Genomic DNA, 15860 nt, shown 5'->3' with positions numbered 1-15860 from the left:
TGCAATTTATTCACTGTACTTGGCTACGTTAGAAAATGATCTCATTTTTTTTTTATTTCCAAAATTCTGAATTCCTACAGGAAACGTAATTCATTAACTGTATATGTTACAATAGATCTCATATTTTTTCACAGTTAAATTTTTTTTAAATTTATTTATTGACAATGCTCCTATACCGGAAGAAAGTATCCGTTCTTGAAGGTCGAGTTCGAGCCAAGCTCCTCGGATTGCAAAATAGGGAAATCGGAAGGCTTTATCCGCTCCCGGCAAAAATCCGCCGGTCAGTGCACGAACCTGCACACTGACATCTCTTCTAAACGAGAGAAGAGGATCTAAAAAATCCTAAGTTCCGATATTTGGGAAACTGACCATCTCCCAAATATCAAAACGTTTCACTGAATATTCGTGACTTTTCCTTCCCGAATTCCCAACTCGCTCAGTATTCGAAAATTCTTCTTTGTGGAGTGACGAAGCGTCGAATATTCAGGATTCCGACTTCAACCAATTCCGAGTTCTTTCAGTACTTGAGATTTTTCTCCGAAAAAATCAAGGTACATCGAATGTTCGGGACTTTTCTCTGACCTTTGGTATTTACTATTATTTATCGATATCAATCTTAAAAATATGTATCACGCCGACCTCTGATGAAAACGTAGGTACAGTATGGAAGTATTCCAAGATTATCATGTTTAGAAGGACTACTGAATTTTATTCTTACGTCTTTAAGGTTCCAGAGGTCATGAGCTCCGTCACAAGTACTATATACTTCCTTCGAGTCAGTGTGACTTCCCAGTAGTCATAAAACCTCACAATGTTTGGATGCTGAAGTCCCTTAAGCATCTCGGCTTCTTCACGAAATCTCAGCCTTTCCGTCTTGTTCAATTTTTTTTCCTGTGGAATGAAATTACTAAAGATTAATAAAGGTCAAGTTGAATAATAAAATGCAAAATCTAATGCAAATAGTTCAAATTACATTTTTTATTTTCTACGATACTTTATTTAGACATTTTTCATAGGAACTAATTTTTTCAGTTATCAAGAGACGCGATAGCGGCTCGACACCAAGTATTAAAAGGAAAAACTACAGCGCAAAAGAAAAGCCAGCATGACCCCTGCCGCTACTGTTATATACGCGATTATACCGGTTTTATGACGTCACAAAATTTTCAAACGGCTCTCACAAACAAACCATTTTATGGAAGAACCTGAAAATTGGTAGGATTTTTTTTTAATTTTTCCCTTTCCATTGGTCTTTGTTGCAAGTAAATCTGTCAAGTAGATCCTGAGATATGTAACGTTAGTAATTTAAAATCCATCGTTTTGGGAATTTTAATTTCTTAGAGACAGACGGGCGTAAGTTCAGCATGTTTACATTTGGACTTACGTCCTTTGCGGGACTGGTATACATTTCTCGACTCTCTTGTCATGCACTACGCTGAACGCGGCTACCCCCTCTCCTTGTGCATCGCCGAGCGAGAGATACAGAGAATGTGCGCACAGCGAGGGCAATACCAGCTCCTGATTTACGCATAACATATGTATTGTAACGTAACGCTCTTGCCGACCCCGGGCCTGAACGCTGCCACTCGTCGATTCGAGTTACCTTAATAGAAAAGGAGCAGGTATGAAAGAAACGTGAGAACGCGGAATTTGATTTTGAAAAATTTAACAACTCCGATTTGTTCAATTTTGATCGATTTTACAGGATAAATTCGTTTTTGATTTGTTGTCATGAAATGTTCGCGATCGTGCTCGCTGATTATGAGAATTTTTGTTTCACTCACCGTTTTGAATTTGAGCAATTTTTAATTTACGCGTTTTTCGCTTATTTTAAAATAAAATAAAAAGGTTTCGACAAATCCAAGTTTTTTGATTTTATACAATAAAAATTATTATTATTATTATTATTATTATTATTATTAATTTGAAACGATTTAATCTCAAATTCGTACCGCGACCTCTCGAATTATCGATGATGTTACGGAATTTACAAAATTTACAAAAATAAGAAAAGTCTAACTCGGACTCAGTTGCGACAATTTTGAATTTAAAGAAAAATCATTTACAGAAAAAATTTACAAAAGTACAAATTACCTACAAGAAAAATCATCCCTGATTATAACAAGCAAAAGAATAATAAATAAAAAATAAGTTCAGTTACGGAACAAACCCCAGGCTATGGGATCGAAACGTCGCCGAATCTCTCCGAGAGTCTGAGCATTTGGAAGGTTAAAGGTAACTTGCCGTGAACGTGTTATGGGATCGAGACGTCGCCGAATCGCTCCGAGAACTCCGTGCAACGGAAAGCTTGGAAAATTTACAGATTAGGGATGGACCCTGGGTTATGGGATTGAGACGTCGCCGAATCACTCCGAGAATCCAGGCATCCAGGAAAATTAGGATAGGTTAGATTGCTCGCTAAAATCAGGAAGAATGTTTGAGGTCAGCCTTTTTGTTCCGAGTCAGAATGTTGAGGAAGGACTGGCTGCCGAATGAGTCGCGCAGCGCTTCTTATACCCGTTTCCCCACCATAAAATTATCAAACGCCGAATTTTCGGTTTTCGGACCGGTTCTGCGCATCTTTTTGTAACGTAATTCTGGATTGGCCCGCTGCCATGATTCGCACCCCGCCATTGGCCAAGAGAGTTATCATATGATGCGCAAAATACCGCTTTTATGATTTACAGAATTATTTTACAATGAAAAAATCAAAAATTTACTCAATTAATTATTTAACAATTTTTACAGATATTTCATCTTGTAACAAAGTTCAATTAAAAAGGATTTAATGTGGTTGAAAAATTGTTGTTTGGGTCGCGGCTGGGTCGAGGACATTCGATCAACGCATGCGCAGTGGAGCATATTTTTATTTGATTATTTTCAGGATTTTACTACAAAATTTTATGTCGCAATTATTTTTCTTTGATTCATTATAATTTTCTGCGTCTTTTGAGCCTAGTTATAATATTTTACGAAATCGCGTTAAGTTTTTATAAACAAAACAAAAAAATATGATAGTTCGAGTTTTTAATACGCTGCACCGCTAGTGTCGCGCTCCGCCGCTTGTATCGGGTCTTTGTATTGCCCACCATTACGGCCGCCGCCGGCCATCTACGTAAAGCTAATAGCTACGTCCGGTAAGAAGAAGAAGTGCCTGTAAGCATGAACTTGGATTTAAATATCAACTTTTCTGCATGATTGGAGAAACTTCGATTTTTTAAATCTGGTTTATGTGTCAATTTTTTTTTCCTACTTTCAGGAGCTATTGTACCCTAGGGAAAAAAGGTTGGGACAAGTACAATGATGGTCCCTTATTTCCATGAGAAAAAATTCCATAAAAAAAATTCATAAAAAAAATGTAATCATAACCAGAAAAAATGATATAAAAAAACCTTGGGGGAAGAACGTACTTTGAAACATTATGAAACAAATATATACGAAAATAAAAAGTGACCATCTAGCTTATTGCATACAGCATCAAAATTTATGATATCAATTTGAGGCCAAGTATAATCGGAATAACACGTTTTAACTCTGAAGATATATCAACATTCACACGTGCTCAACCGTTAACCCTCTCGGACCGTATGTTGCTTCTACGCAACACGCGCTTCCAGGCCCAATAAAACTGCATCGGTCAGTAAGGTCGGGGTTCTAACTGACTATTTCCATCAAGCAAGGTTAGATTGCATCATAGAAACTCCTAAACCAAGAGAGAAACTGCTTTAACCCATCGAAATATTAATATGAAGTCGGCGTTTCATGTTGAGTTGGCGTTGTGTGAAAAGGTGCTTTAGTTATCGCAAAAGAAAAGTGAGTACACATTTTTTTCGTACTCCAAACGTCATTTCCTTTCAAAGGGAAGCTAATATGATGTATTTAAGGTATTTGGTGCTAGATTCATTCGTAAATTTTCCTGATTTTGCTCCCCAAGGACCTGGTGCTGCCCGTAGCGAACATTCAAAAATTCATATTTCCCAACAAAAAACTGAACTGTCACAATGGATTCGGAAACTAGAAAGTATTTTGAGATAAAATTATGACGGGAATCATTTTTCGTCAACGCGAAATAGGTCTCGATCTGAGAGGGTTAACTTAACCTCACAAAAAGTTGTCAAATAAATGTATGGGATATTATTTTGTTCCTGGTGGTGTTGGAACGGACGCGGGGATAATGACGAGCTCATGATACGTAAAACGAAATATGAAAAGAACTTTATTATAACTGATAATTACAAAAACCAACTCATCGGACCATTCACGCGACGCTCGTCTTACGACTTCTTAACGCATTAGCGACTCGATTACGACTAACTCTTTTGAAGCTCTCACGCGCGCTCTCGCGGCGATTGCCGAAAATGCTCGAACGATTGTTCGCTACCGTCGTCTTTTCCCGATTCCTACAAATGAAACCTATGGAAAGCATAAATAGTTAAATACATCCCCGAAAGTAGCCTCACAATAAGTTGTTAAATAAATTTCCGAAAGTAGCCCCACAAAAAGTTGTTAAATGAATTAAACCGATGAATAAATATAAATATTTAATAATAATCAAATACATTAAACTTATTAACCTTGAATGAATATTTTTTAAATTAATTGAAAGTATAGTTGTTCTACACAAAAAAATCCGATAAAAATAAAAGTTGAAAAAATTACAAAAAAAATTCCGATACGAAAATAAACTGCAAACGAAAAAAAAATTCATTGAAAAATAGCAATTTGATTGAAGGAAAAAAAATGAAACAGAAAATTCAATTAAAAAAACATTTTTGACTGAAAAAAAATTGAAAAGAAAAAAATTGACCGAAGTACTTGGCGAGTTTGTGGTAATGATCAATACATTATAATAAAAATTATGTGAACAAACACTCGCCAAGTACTTCGGTCAATTTTTTTCTTTTCAATTTTTTTTCAGTCAAAAATGTTTTTTTAATTGAATTTTCTGTTTCATTTTTTTTCCTTCAATCAAATTGCTATTTTTCAATGAATTTTTTTTTCGTTTGCAGTTTATTTTCGTATCGGAATTTTTTTTGTAATTTTTTCAACTTTTATTTTTATCGGATTTTTTTGTGTAGAACAACTATACTTTCAATTAATTTAAAAAATATTCATTCAAGGTTAATAAGTTTAATGTATTTGATTACTATAAAAATACTTCAAAAAAGTAAAAAAAGAACGCCAAGTATTAAAAAACCGCCCCTCTAGTTCCGAATGATCTTTACTATATTTTCAGTAAATGAAAAATTTCCTTACCCATTATTTATTGCTAAAATGACATAGTAGGATGATCAAGATAAGAAAAAAAATAGGAGATCATTTTAGCATAGCCAAGGATTTTGAATAAATTTCTATTTCTGCAAAGAATCATGTTACACCTCCAACTGTACTGGCTAAAGAGTTTTGTGACTTCAAGCGTTCCCAGAATGATTTTGCGATTAAGATATTGTTTCACCATCATCATGAGGGAAACATCAAACATTCGAAGAATATCAAACTGTTATAAGTTGCAGAAAACTTAACGAAAATCATTGGATAAATTATTTTCGATTATCATAATAGAAATAGTGGAAAACTTTCGAAAACCTTATTTGGAAATTTAGAACTACCACAGAAAAAAGATTGGATATCAAGCCGCAAAAATCCTCCCTCGGAGAAAAAAAATTTGGACAAGCCCTAGCGGATTGTACTTTTTTTGACCAATCGTTACATCCGTTAGGGAGTACATTGATGATCGCTCGTTTTCGCATTATACCACGAAAAATGTAAACAAAAATTATCAAATTTCGCAATGAAAATTATTTTAAACTGTGAAAAATATTCAAATACATTAAAACCCGGCAGTATTAGTGAATGATTTATCCACTAATATACTGATTATCGCGGTATTTTCAAGGTTAATAAGAGTTTTCAATTGAATTTCAAGCATTGGACACACGAAACAAATATCTAGGGTTTAAATTGTTGACTATAATTATTTGTCAAAATACGGCTTTCGATTTATTATTTGAAAACAATAAGAAAGAGATTATTTGCAAAAATTCAATTTATTCTAGCATACATGACATAGTATTCCTCGATAAATCGACCAATGTTTCAATTTCGCATTCCACACTCTGTTGATATTTGTTCTTGAGTTCATAAACAGCAAGTTACATGAGATAAAAGAGAATTTTTTACTATTACAACTTTTTCTTGCCTACTAATAGTCAATTGTTTTTCTTAATTTTGCAAAACAAATAAGTAAGGACATACAAGAATATATGGATGTGACGAGTACTTTTGCATCGTATGTGAATATTTAAAAGCAAAGTGAATAATTAAAAGATCGATTCTATAAAATTTTCAATTTTCTGAACGTAGAGTATATAGTTTTTATTTCTTTTTTAACCCAGCGTGATTGTGCATGGTTAGCTCAGCTTAATGTAATCCGAAAAACAAGATTACCGAACTTTTGAGAAAAAAGATCTGATACAGAATATCAAAAATTCCCCTAGGGAAAAATGGTTGGGACAAGTACATTGATGGTCCCTTGTTTCCTGATCATATCACGAAAAATGTGGAAAAACAATTCCATAAAAAAATTATTAAACCAACTATAAACAATTTCAACAAAACGTATAAAAAAAAATTCACAAATCCTGAAAAAACATTACATTAAAAAAAATACAAATCTGTAATTATTTTTTAAAGTGTCAAAAAAATCCAATAAAACATAAGCAATAAAAAAACGACAAATAAAAAAAAGTTTTTTTCATATCAATTGAAAGAAATTTCCATCTAAGTTACATCCAGCATTTAAACTTATGATATCAATTCGAGGCCAGGTATTTAAAGATAATTCAGCATATTCATTCCTACGATATAATACCTTAAAATTGCCAATTCTATTGGATTTGTTTTGAATTTTATTTATTTTTCGTCAAAAATCGCTTAAGTCTAGGGATAGATCTGTGCCGATAATTTTTTACATCAAATTTTACGAAAAATAAGTCTTTATTCGTCGAAACCACAGTGATAAACCGAAAATCATATCTCGGCCTCCAACGCGCATTCCTCCGTGCTCTTGGATCCCCAACGAGCATAACATATTAGAGTACAAGGGAAAAAATTGCTCAAGTCCAAGTACAGACTTGTGACGAAATATTTTCAGTACAATTTTGACGAAAAATAGGGTATTTTCTCGGAATCCGACGTTAAGGAAGTTGAGGCTGTACAGTCATTCTTTTTACCCAAAAGTTATGATCTATACCTTTCAAAAGTTAGGCCAGTTTACAGTTCGGCAATATTACGTTAAAGAAAAGTTGGGGGAAAAAAGACGAAAAACTGGTGAAAGCTCAGTCGAAAACACGAACGGTGACGATCCTAGCCTCCAAAAACTGCACGGGAAACAGATTATTATCAAGAGACTCGGTAGAGTCTCGGGACAAGTACATTGACAGCCCTGTCGTCTGCTGGCCTGAGGCTCTCTCCGAGACTATCTTTTCTCTGAATAAAACGATCTATAGAAATAATAAACGAAAAATTGAAAAGTTCAAAAAAATTCAACAAAAATATAAAACAATCGAAAAAAATTCTGTAAAGAAAAATAAAAAATTTTCAAAAAAAATCATAAATATTGAACAAATTGAAAAATGTACCATCCACGTTACATGTAGTATAAAAATGTATGATATCAATTGGAGGCCAAGTTTTTATTGATAATGTGGAATATTTATCGAACAAATTGGAAACGTTAATGAAATTCATGATAATTATTTTCACGAAAAAAGTTAATGAAAAATAAGTTATAACGGAAGTTACGTGCAGTACTAAAATGTATTATATCAATTCGAGGTCAAGTATTTATCAGTTATTCAAAATATAATCTCCGGCGACAAATGAGCCTTGAGAATCCTTGTCGGGCTCACAACGTTTTATCAAAATTACTAAAAAATTAATGGAAATAAAATCATTAAAAATTCACATGAAAGTCATTCGTTACTTCAACAAGGTACACACTTTAAAGAATCGATTCCCCTCCGACTTTCAGGATCCCCTGGTATTATTCACAACATTCAACTTCGATTGGATCGATACAAATTATGTTCAAATACGTCTTAAACGTACTTGTGGGGCCCATCACTTTTTATTCAAATTGCTCATTCGAAAACAAATCAAAAACGAAGTTAATGCATGTGTTAATATTAAGGAACAGTAATTCCCGAGAAAATAATTTTCCTTCGAATCGCTCTTGTCAAAATGAAACGAAAATAAAAGATGAAGTTGATTAATCTATTTATATTATATGGAGTCATAATTCACAACAAAATCATTTATCTCCAAATTTCAGGAATCCACGTGTCGTACTCGACTACTGATATTTATCAAAATGTGTACCTGACTATAGAAAAAAAAACATTGCATGGCTAAGTAGGTTCGAAAATTTCTAGTAATGTGCCTGATTATTTCTCATTTTCATTGGTTCTTACCGAATGGCATATGTTCACTGAAGAAAATGAGAAGTGGATATTGCTATACGGACTTGCGAACAATCAAGTTCAAATTACTTGGAGATACTATTTTTATTTCTATCCATTTTATTATATTTGTCATTATAGCCCTGATTTGTTTTCGAATGAGCAATTTGAATAAAAAGTGATGGGCCCCACAAGTACGTTTAAGACGTATTTGAACATAATTTGTACCGATCCAATCGAAGTTGAATGTTGTGAATAATACCAGGGGATCCTGAAAGTCGGAGGGGAATCGATTCTTTAAAGTGTGTACCTTGTTGAAGTAACGAATGACTTTCATGTGAATTTTTAATGATTTTATTTCCATTAATTTTTTAGTAATTTTGATAAAACGTTGTGAGCCCGACAAGGATTCTCAAGGCTCATTTGTCGCCGGAGATTATATTTTGAATAACTGATAAATACTTGACCTCGAATTGATATAATACATTTTAGTACTGCACGTAACTTCCGTTATAACTTATTTTTCATTAACTTTTTTCGTGAAAATAATTATCATGAATTTCATTAACGTTTCCAATTTGTTCGATAAATATTCCACATTATCAATAAAAACTTGGCCTCCAATTGATATCATACATTTTTATACTACATGTAACGTGGATAGTACATTTTTCAATTTGTTCAATATTTATGATTTTTTTTGAAAATTTTTTATTTTTCTTTACAGAATTTTTTTCGATTGTTTTATATTTTTGTTGAATTTTTTTGAACTTTTCAATTTTTCGTTTATTATTTCTATAGAATTTTTTTCCTGGTAATAATATGCATAAATCATGATTTCGTTCTTTGACTTCTTTGCATTTTCAACGTATATATTTGTGTCTCCCTTCGCTAAGCTTGCCATCGCCGGTGAAATTCCTTAATGCAAAAAAAATACTGTATATTCTGGCTTTACCTGTAGTTCGCACCAAGCAACAGCGACCCCAGTTTGCGTATCAAGACCACGGTAAACCGTTTTAAAACTGCCTCGTCCAATTTCCTCTTCGAACTTCAAAAACCTTCCGTCCGGTGAAATTCCAATAGCTTTTTCTTCATCATCATCATCCTCAACGGTTTGCACTTTGACTTGCATGAGTAAAGTTCTAACGTCTTCCATTGCCATTGCCTTCTGTTCAAGTTTCTCATCAGCTTTAAAATTTTCATCAAGCAAGGGACCGATAAAAACTTCAACATTTTCTTCTTGTACGACCATTTCACTGCTTACGATTGTGACACTGTTTGTCGGAGATTCTTCAGTTTTTCCGTGCTGGATATTATCGTTGATTATTTTTACACGACTTTCCACGATCGGTTTCATTTCAGTTTCACGAGACCCCATGTTGCTTAATTTACTGAGAGATTCTTGAAGCGCTTGGACAGCGACGATATCGCTTATACTTGTTTCATTGTCGTCCGTATCATACGTCATTATGGTCCTCCCTTGAATAGTATCTTCACACGTTTCACCTTCATTTGGTGTTTCGATATCGTTGTGTTTTTCGGAAATTTCGTCTCCATCTATTAAAGTCACAAATTTCGATTTTTTTGAAGTGAATTTTTTCAAGGCTAATTCATTATTATCGGGTACCAGCCTAGATATTTTATCTGCTGATAATGTCTCATGCACGTTTGTTTCTGGCACTGTTACATTGGGCATTTTTTTTTTTTGTTTGTAGGAACTTGAACGATTAGCCTTACGTCCGACTGAGACCATCCGGGAATCCCAGGATTCTGAGAAAGTTTTGGATGACTTGTACGAATAATGCTTGTGCGTATATGATGACGGATAGTGACGTTTTTTCTCCATTTCATCTGATGAACACGCAAGAGTCGTCGTTTTGCGTTCCTCAAGTAACTCAACCTCAATCTCTTGTTCTTGATTCACAGATGATATATTTTCAGATGTATCCTGGCAATCATGGCGAAACCCCATAGAGAAATATTCAGGTCGTTCAGCTTCATCATCTACGGTCTTTTTCTGATATCTTATTCCCTTAGGTTTCGCTTGATCATGATGAAAGGAACCTGTGCAAGATGGCGTGAGGTCACCTGTAATAAAAAAAAGATACCACCATATTCAATTAGTAGTATTACGAACAAAAAAGACTCACAATTTGGCAAATTTGAACTTGAATATTGATTTTGAAAAATATAAAACTTTTCGAATCAAGAGACGCGGTAGCGGCTCGACGTCAAGTATTAAAAGGAAAAACTGCAGCGCAAAAGAAAAGCCAACGCGAGCCCTGCCGCTACTCTTATATACGCGAATATGCCGGTTTTATGACGTCACAGAATTTTCAAACGGCTCTCATAAATAAACCATTTTATGAAAGAACTTGAAAATTGGTAATGATTTTTTTTCGATTTTTCCCTTTCCATTGGTCTTTGTTGCAAGTAAATCCGTCCAGTCGATCCTGAGATATGTAACGTTAGTGATTTAAAATCCATCATTTCGGGAACTTTAAATTCTTAGAGACAGACGGGCGTAAGTTAAGCATGTTTACGTTTGGACTTACGTCATTTGCACGATTTCTTACGTTTTGTCACACGCGACGTCACGCACTACGCTGAACGCGGCTACCCCCTCTCATTCTGCGTAGTCGAGCGAGAGAGACAGAGAATGGGCGCACAGCGGGGGCAATACCAGCTCCTGGTTTGCGCATAAAATATGTATATTAGGGTGGCCCTTAATATGGGTGAAAAAAAAAATTGATCGCGCCGTCCCCCAAAACGGTTCCAAATGATAAAAAAAAATCTACGCAAAGCCGTAGCTATGTCCAGTAAGAGAAAGACGTGCCTGTAAGCATGAACTTGGATTTAAATATCAATTTTTCTGCATGATTTAGTAATTTTTAAAAATGTTGTATTTCAGTGAAAAATGGTCGTATAGAGGTCTAAAAATATGCATTTTGAAGCTTCAGGTTTCTATTTTCAAGATCTTATGACGAAAAAAATGCAGAGCTACATGTTGTGCGCAATTTTGAGAAAAAGTGCGAGAAAAAAAAAGCAAATTTTTATGCTTTTTTATCAATCCCACAAGCGTAGATTTATTTTTTTCAACTAAGCCATGGTATGGACCGGACAGCTAGTTTATCAATTTGCTTTTTTAAAAACTTCGGTAGGACCATTTTTTGCTGAGATGTTGAACTTTGAATTAAGAAGAACTCTTCTGTCTTTGATCGACGATATCTCAGCAACCAATGGTCATACAGGAAATTCAAGGGCAGTTCTGAAAACTGGAATGAATGTCCTACAAGATTCCGTTGCGATCTTGAAGATGAAATTTTCCTTTCATCCTTGTCGTGAATTTAAAAAAATAGGAAAAAATGTATTTTATGGTTTTTCAGAAAGTCAATAGCCAAATTTCAAATAATCATGAAATGACTGATGTTGAGTATGCCATTTACAGCTGAATATACCCCCAAAAACCCTGCCGAAGTTACATTTCGATCTAACCAATCGTTTCTTCGTTGCAACCGATCAAACATTAATCAAATTTGAGGGTCACGTTTTTTACGTTAAACGAGTCATGATCATGACAAAAATGAAAAATGAAAAATTTCCAAGTTTTTTCTACATTTTTCCCATAAATAAGGTTGAAATATACAAAAAAAAAAATTCCGAAAGTTTTTGATGAAAATTGATTGTTTTTCTTAAGGCTTCCAACATTGAGAGCTTCTGAAAAACCATAAATTACCTTTTTTTTCCTATTTTTTTAAATTCACGACAAGGATGGAATAAAAAATGGATTTTCAAGATTGCAACAGAACCTTGTAGGACATTATTCCAATTTTTAGAACTGCCCTTGAATTTCCTGTGCGACCATTGGTTGCTGAGATATCGTCGATCAAAGACAGAAGAGTTTTTCATTCAAAGTTCAACATCTCAGCAAAAAATGGTCCTACCCAAGTTTTAAAAAAAGCAAATTGAAGCCTAATAAACCAGCTATCCGGTCCATACCATGGCTTAGTTGAAAAAATAAATCTACGCTTATGGAATTGATAAAAAAGCATAAAAATTTGCTATTTTTTTCTCGCACTTTTTCTCAAAATTGCACTCAAATTCAAAATGCGTTTTTTTAGACCTCAATACGACCATTTTTCACTGAAATACAACATTTTTAAAAATTACTAAATCATGCAGAAAAATTGATATTTAAAACCAAGTTCATGCTTACAGGCACGTCTACCTCTTACCGAACATAGCAGCTACGGCTTTGCGTAGATTTTTTTTTTATCATTTGGAACCGTTTTGGGGGGCGGCGCGATCAATATTTTTTTTCACCCACATTAAGGGCCACCCTAATTGTATATATTTATATTGTAACGTAACGCTCTTGCCGACCCGGCCTGAACGCCGCCACGCGTCGGTTCGAGCTACCTTAATTTCAAAAGGAGCAGGTATGAACGAGACGAGAGACAAGAATTGTGTTGATAAGACAACAAAATGAATTTATTAAACAATACTATTATGTTTTTACAAAATGATACGCGTTTTTTAATTTTAATTATGTTTTTACAAAATGATACGCGTTTTTAATTTTAATCTTTGTCTGCCCGCGTTGTTTAACCAAGTCAGGCGAGAGAAGACTCGAAAGACCCGGAAAAACGGAGCGTTTTACTGTATGAAATTTCGATTGAATTTTCAAATTTGTTTTTGTTTTTGTTTATACAATAAAGAACGCTTTATGGTTTATCGTGCCCCTGCTTATTCTATTGCCTCTCCTTTCCGCTTGCATGAGATTTTTCAGACAAAAAAAAAACAAACAAAAAATAATGAAATTCGCAACACTACTAATTGACAACCGATGTCCTGTAATCCTAACCGCTTGACCCTGAATTCTTACGCTTCCTAGCAATTCAAGAGTGTTGTACGCTTTTGTTTTTACAATTTTTTTTCAATTTGTGATCGCTTGGATGCTATACAAACTCTAGTCTTACCGCTGCCTCTTGAATCAACGTTTTTATTTGCTTGTTATTTGTTATAATCGATTATAATTTGATTAGATGATTTATCTTGACTTTGGAGTCGTACAATGGTTCAAATGGGGTGCGGATTATTGATTTATTCAATTCTAATGCTAATTAATTCGTTCGACCCAACCAAATCGGATAAATTATGAAACAATTTTGAATTTAATAATAATTAATCATAAAATCATTTATTTACCGCCTCTATTTTCAATAAACCCAAAAATGCTAGGTGGAAAGTTTGTGCTTGACCACGGGCCTCAAACGTCGCCGAATGGCGCCAATGCTCAAAAACACAAGACAGGTTAGGATGTGAACCCCAGACCACGGGCTCGATACGTCGCCGAGTCTCGCCAATGTCCTGAGCATTCACTAGGTTAGGTAATTTTGCCCACGGACCACGGGATCGACACGTCACCGAGTCTCACCAATGCCCCGTGCAGCAAAATTCGGAAATTATAGGTTATGTGGAATGGACCCTGGACTACGGGATCGATACGTCGCCGAGTCTCACCAATACCCCAGGCATCCAAAGGAATAATAGGAAAAAGGATTTTAGGTTATATCAGAATAGAGTGTATTTTTCTATTTGAGTCTGCTAGTTCTTCTAGGAGATCCGAGTTGGTTCTAGAGGTAGGGTGAACTGCCTTCCGAATGAGCTGTGCACCGACTCTTATACCCCGTTCCCCACTCTTAATTCTCTCAAACGCCGAATTTCTCTATTTCGGACGCGTTCTGCGCATTCCTTTGTAACGGGCTCCACAATTGGCCCGCTGCCTTAATTCGCGCCTTGTTATTGGCTGATCGCTATTTTGCCCGATGCGCCGAATTCCGCTTTGATTAATTTTCAGCTCAGCATGATTTTAAAATAATGAAATTACAATGTCAATTGTTGTTGTTTAATTATTTGAGTGATTTGGCTTCATTGTTTAATTTAATTTTAATTTTGTTTGAAAAATCACAAAAAGTCACGATCGGGTTCCTATAGCCCATGAACGCTTAGCCCCGCGCATGCGCTGTGATCAAGCATCTCGCTCTATTTGAAATAACATGAATTTTCTACAAGCTTTAATCTTTTCTCTATTTTTCTTTGATAGCGGCTATTTTTCCCGACATTTTGAGCCTAATTACGCTCATATTGATAAATAAAAAGTTTAAAAACAATTAGAATAAAGAAATTATGATTTAGTTTGATTTCTTGTCAAGTGGCGCTGTTCGGAGCGTTGCCCGCCGGCTCGCTCGGGCCTTTGTGCCAGTCGCCAATATGGCCGCCGGTTGGGACGCACGCCCGTCATCGCGCCGCGATGTTTTTCGCACGCGTAGTATCTAATAGTTCGAGCGGGCTCGGGCCGCCACGCGAGTGTTACGTCTCAAATGCCCCCCAGAACAAAAAGATCTTTGAAATGATGCTTTTTGTTCTCAAAAACTCATTTAAAGAGTCAAAACAAAAGAAAAATACAAAATTTCAAACTTTCGAAAGCCGAAAATCGGATTGGGACCGTAGACAATTTAAAAATGCAATTTGATTTGGGGATAAAGGGAGGACAGGGCGATGATGTCTTGAAGATAATGATTTACAGGTTTCTCGATGTTCTTGATGTTTTTCAGCTTGTCTCCTATCAGCGGAGTTGATTGACCTCGTTCATTTGTTCTTCTTCCAAGTCTAGGAGTCGCAGATGTTCTAGTTGTCTCAGCTCTGCCGCAATAGGATTGAAAGGCTCCTGTAGTTGCTCTCCATTCGCCAATCTTTGTATTTCTTCAGGCGTCGCACACTTTACGTCGTTCCGAAGGCTGAATTGATATTCGCCAGGTAGAGCATATTGGTGCCTGACCAAGCTTTCTCCCAGATTGACCCGTTGAGGTGTTATGAAAAGGTGAACTTCGTGGCCCTTCTTCGTAGGATGATCGCCGATGATAGTGATTCTAGCTTTTTGATCAACCAGCTTCCGTTGATAATGGAGGCTGCAGGTCATCTCCCATCTGTTTCCATAAAATGGCCTGATTCCCGAAATGAATGCTTTCGTGCAGAAAGAAGGCACGTTGACATATTGATGAGGTAGATTCTGAAGCTCATGAACCGGATGCATGAGAGTAACCCCTCTATCGATAAGCAGTAAGGTAGCTTCTCCATCTTCCACGTCGACCAATTTCCCTCTGTAGGCAGTTTCTTGACTGACGACCGCGTATATTCGGTCGATGGAAGCATAAACCCTTGGATAGTGGTTTCTTTCTGCGATGTCGGTGAATAACTGCTCCTCGAATGCACACAACTCCTCAAATTTTGTCAGAGTTGTGTAGGAAAAATTTGTTGGGTTAAGGAACTCCAGTATGATGATCTCGAAGCTTCCTTCCCAAGTCGCTGGCCATGGAGAAGGCGTTGGGACTCCAGGAA

The 15860-nt window shown here is 35.6% G+C and overlaps 1 protein-coding gene across 1 annotated transcript in view; it reads right to left on the bottom strand.

Annotated features, from left to right (window-relative positions):
* The window catches only part of LOC122408149 (uncharacterized), a 1237064-nt gene that overhangs the window by 913665 nt on the left and 307539 nt on the right, over positions 1–15860 (bottom strand). The window contains exons 7-9 of the mRNA XM_043414787.1: positions 10197–10547; positions 9415–10016; positions 719–891 (exon numbers count right to left, since the gene is read on the bottom strand). Of these exons, the coding sequence (XP_043270722.1) occupies positions 719–891; positions 9415–10016; positions 10197–10547 (1126 nt within the window). The remainder of the gene's footprint in view (positions 1–718; positions 892–9414; positions 10017–10196; positions 10548–15860) is intronic.

Source organism: Venturia canescens, chromosome 1, assembly GCF_019457755.1.
Source record: "Venturia canescens isolate UGA chromosome 1, ASM1945775v1, whole genome shotgun sequence".
NCBI lineage: Eukaryota > Metazoa > Arthropoda > Insecta > Hymenoptera > Ichneumonidae > Venturia > Venturia canescens.
This window is presented reverse-complemented; position numbering and strand designations above follow the sequence as displayed.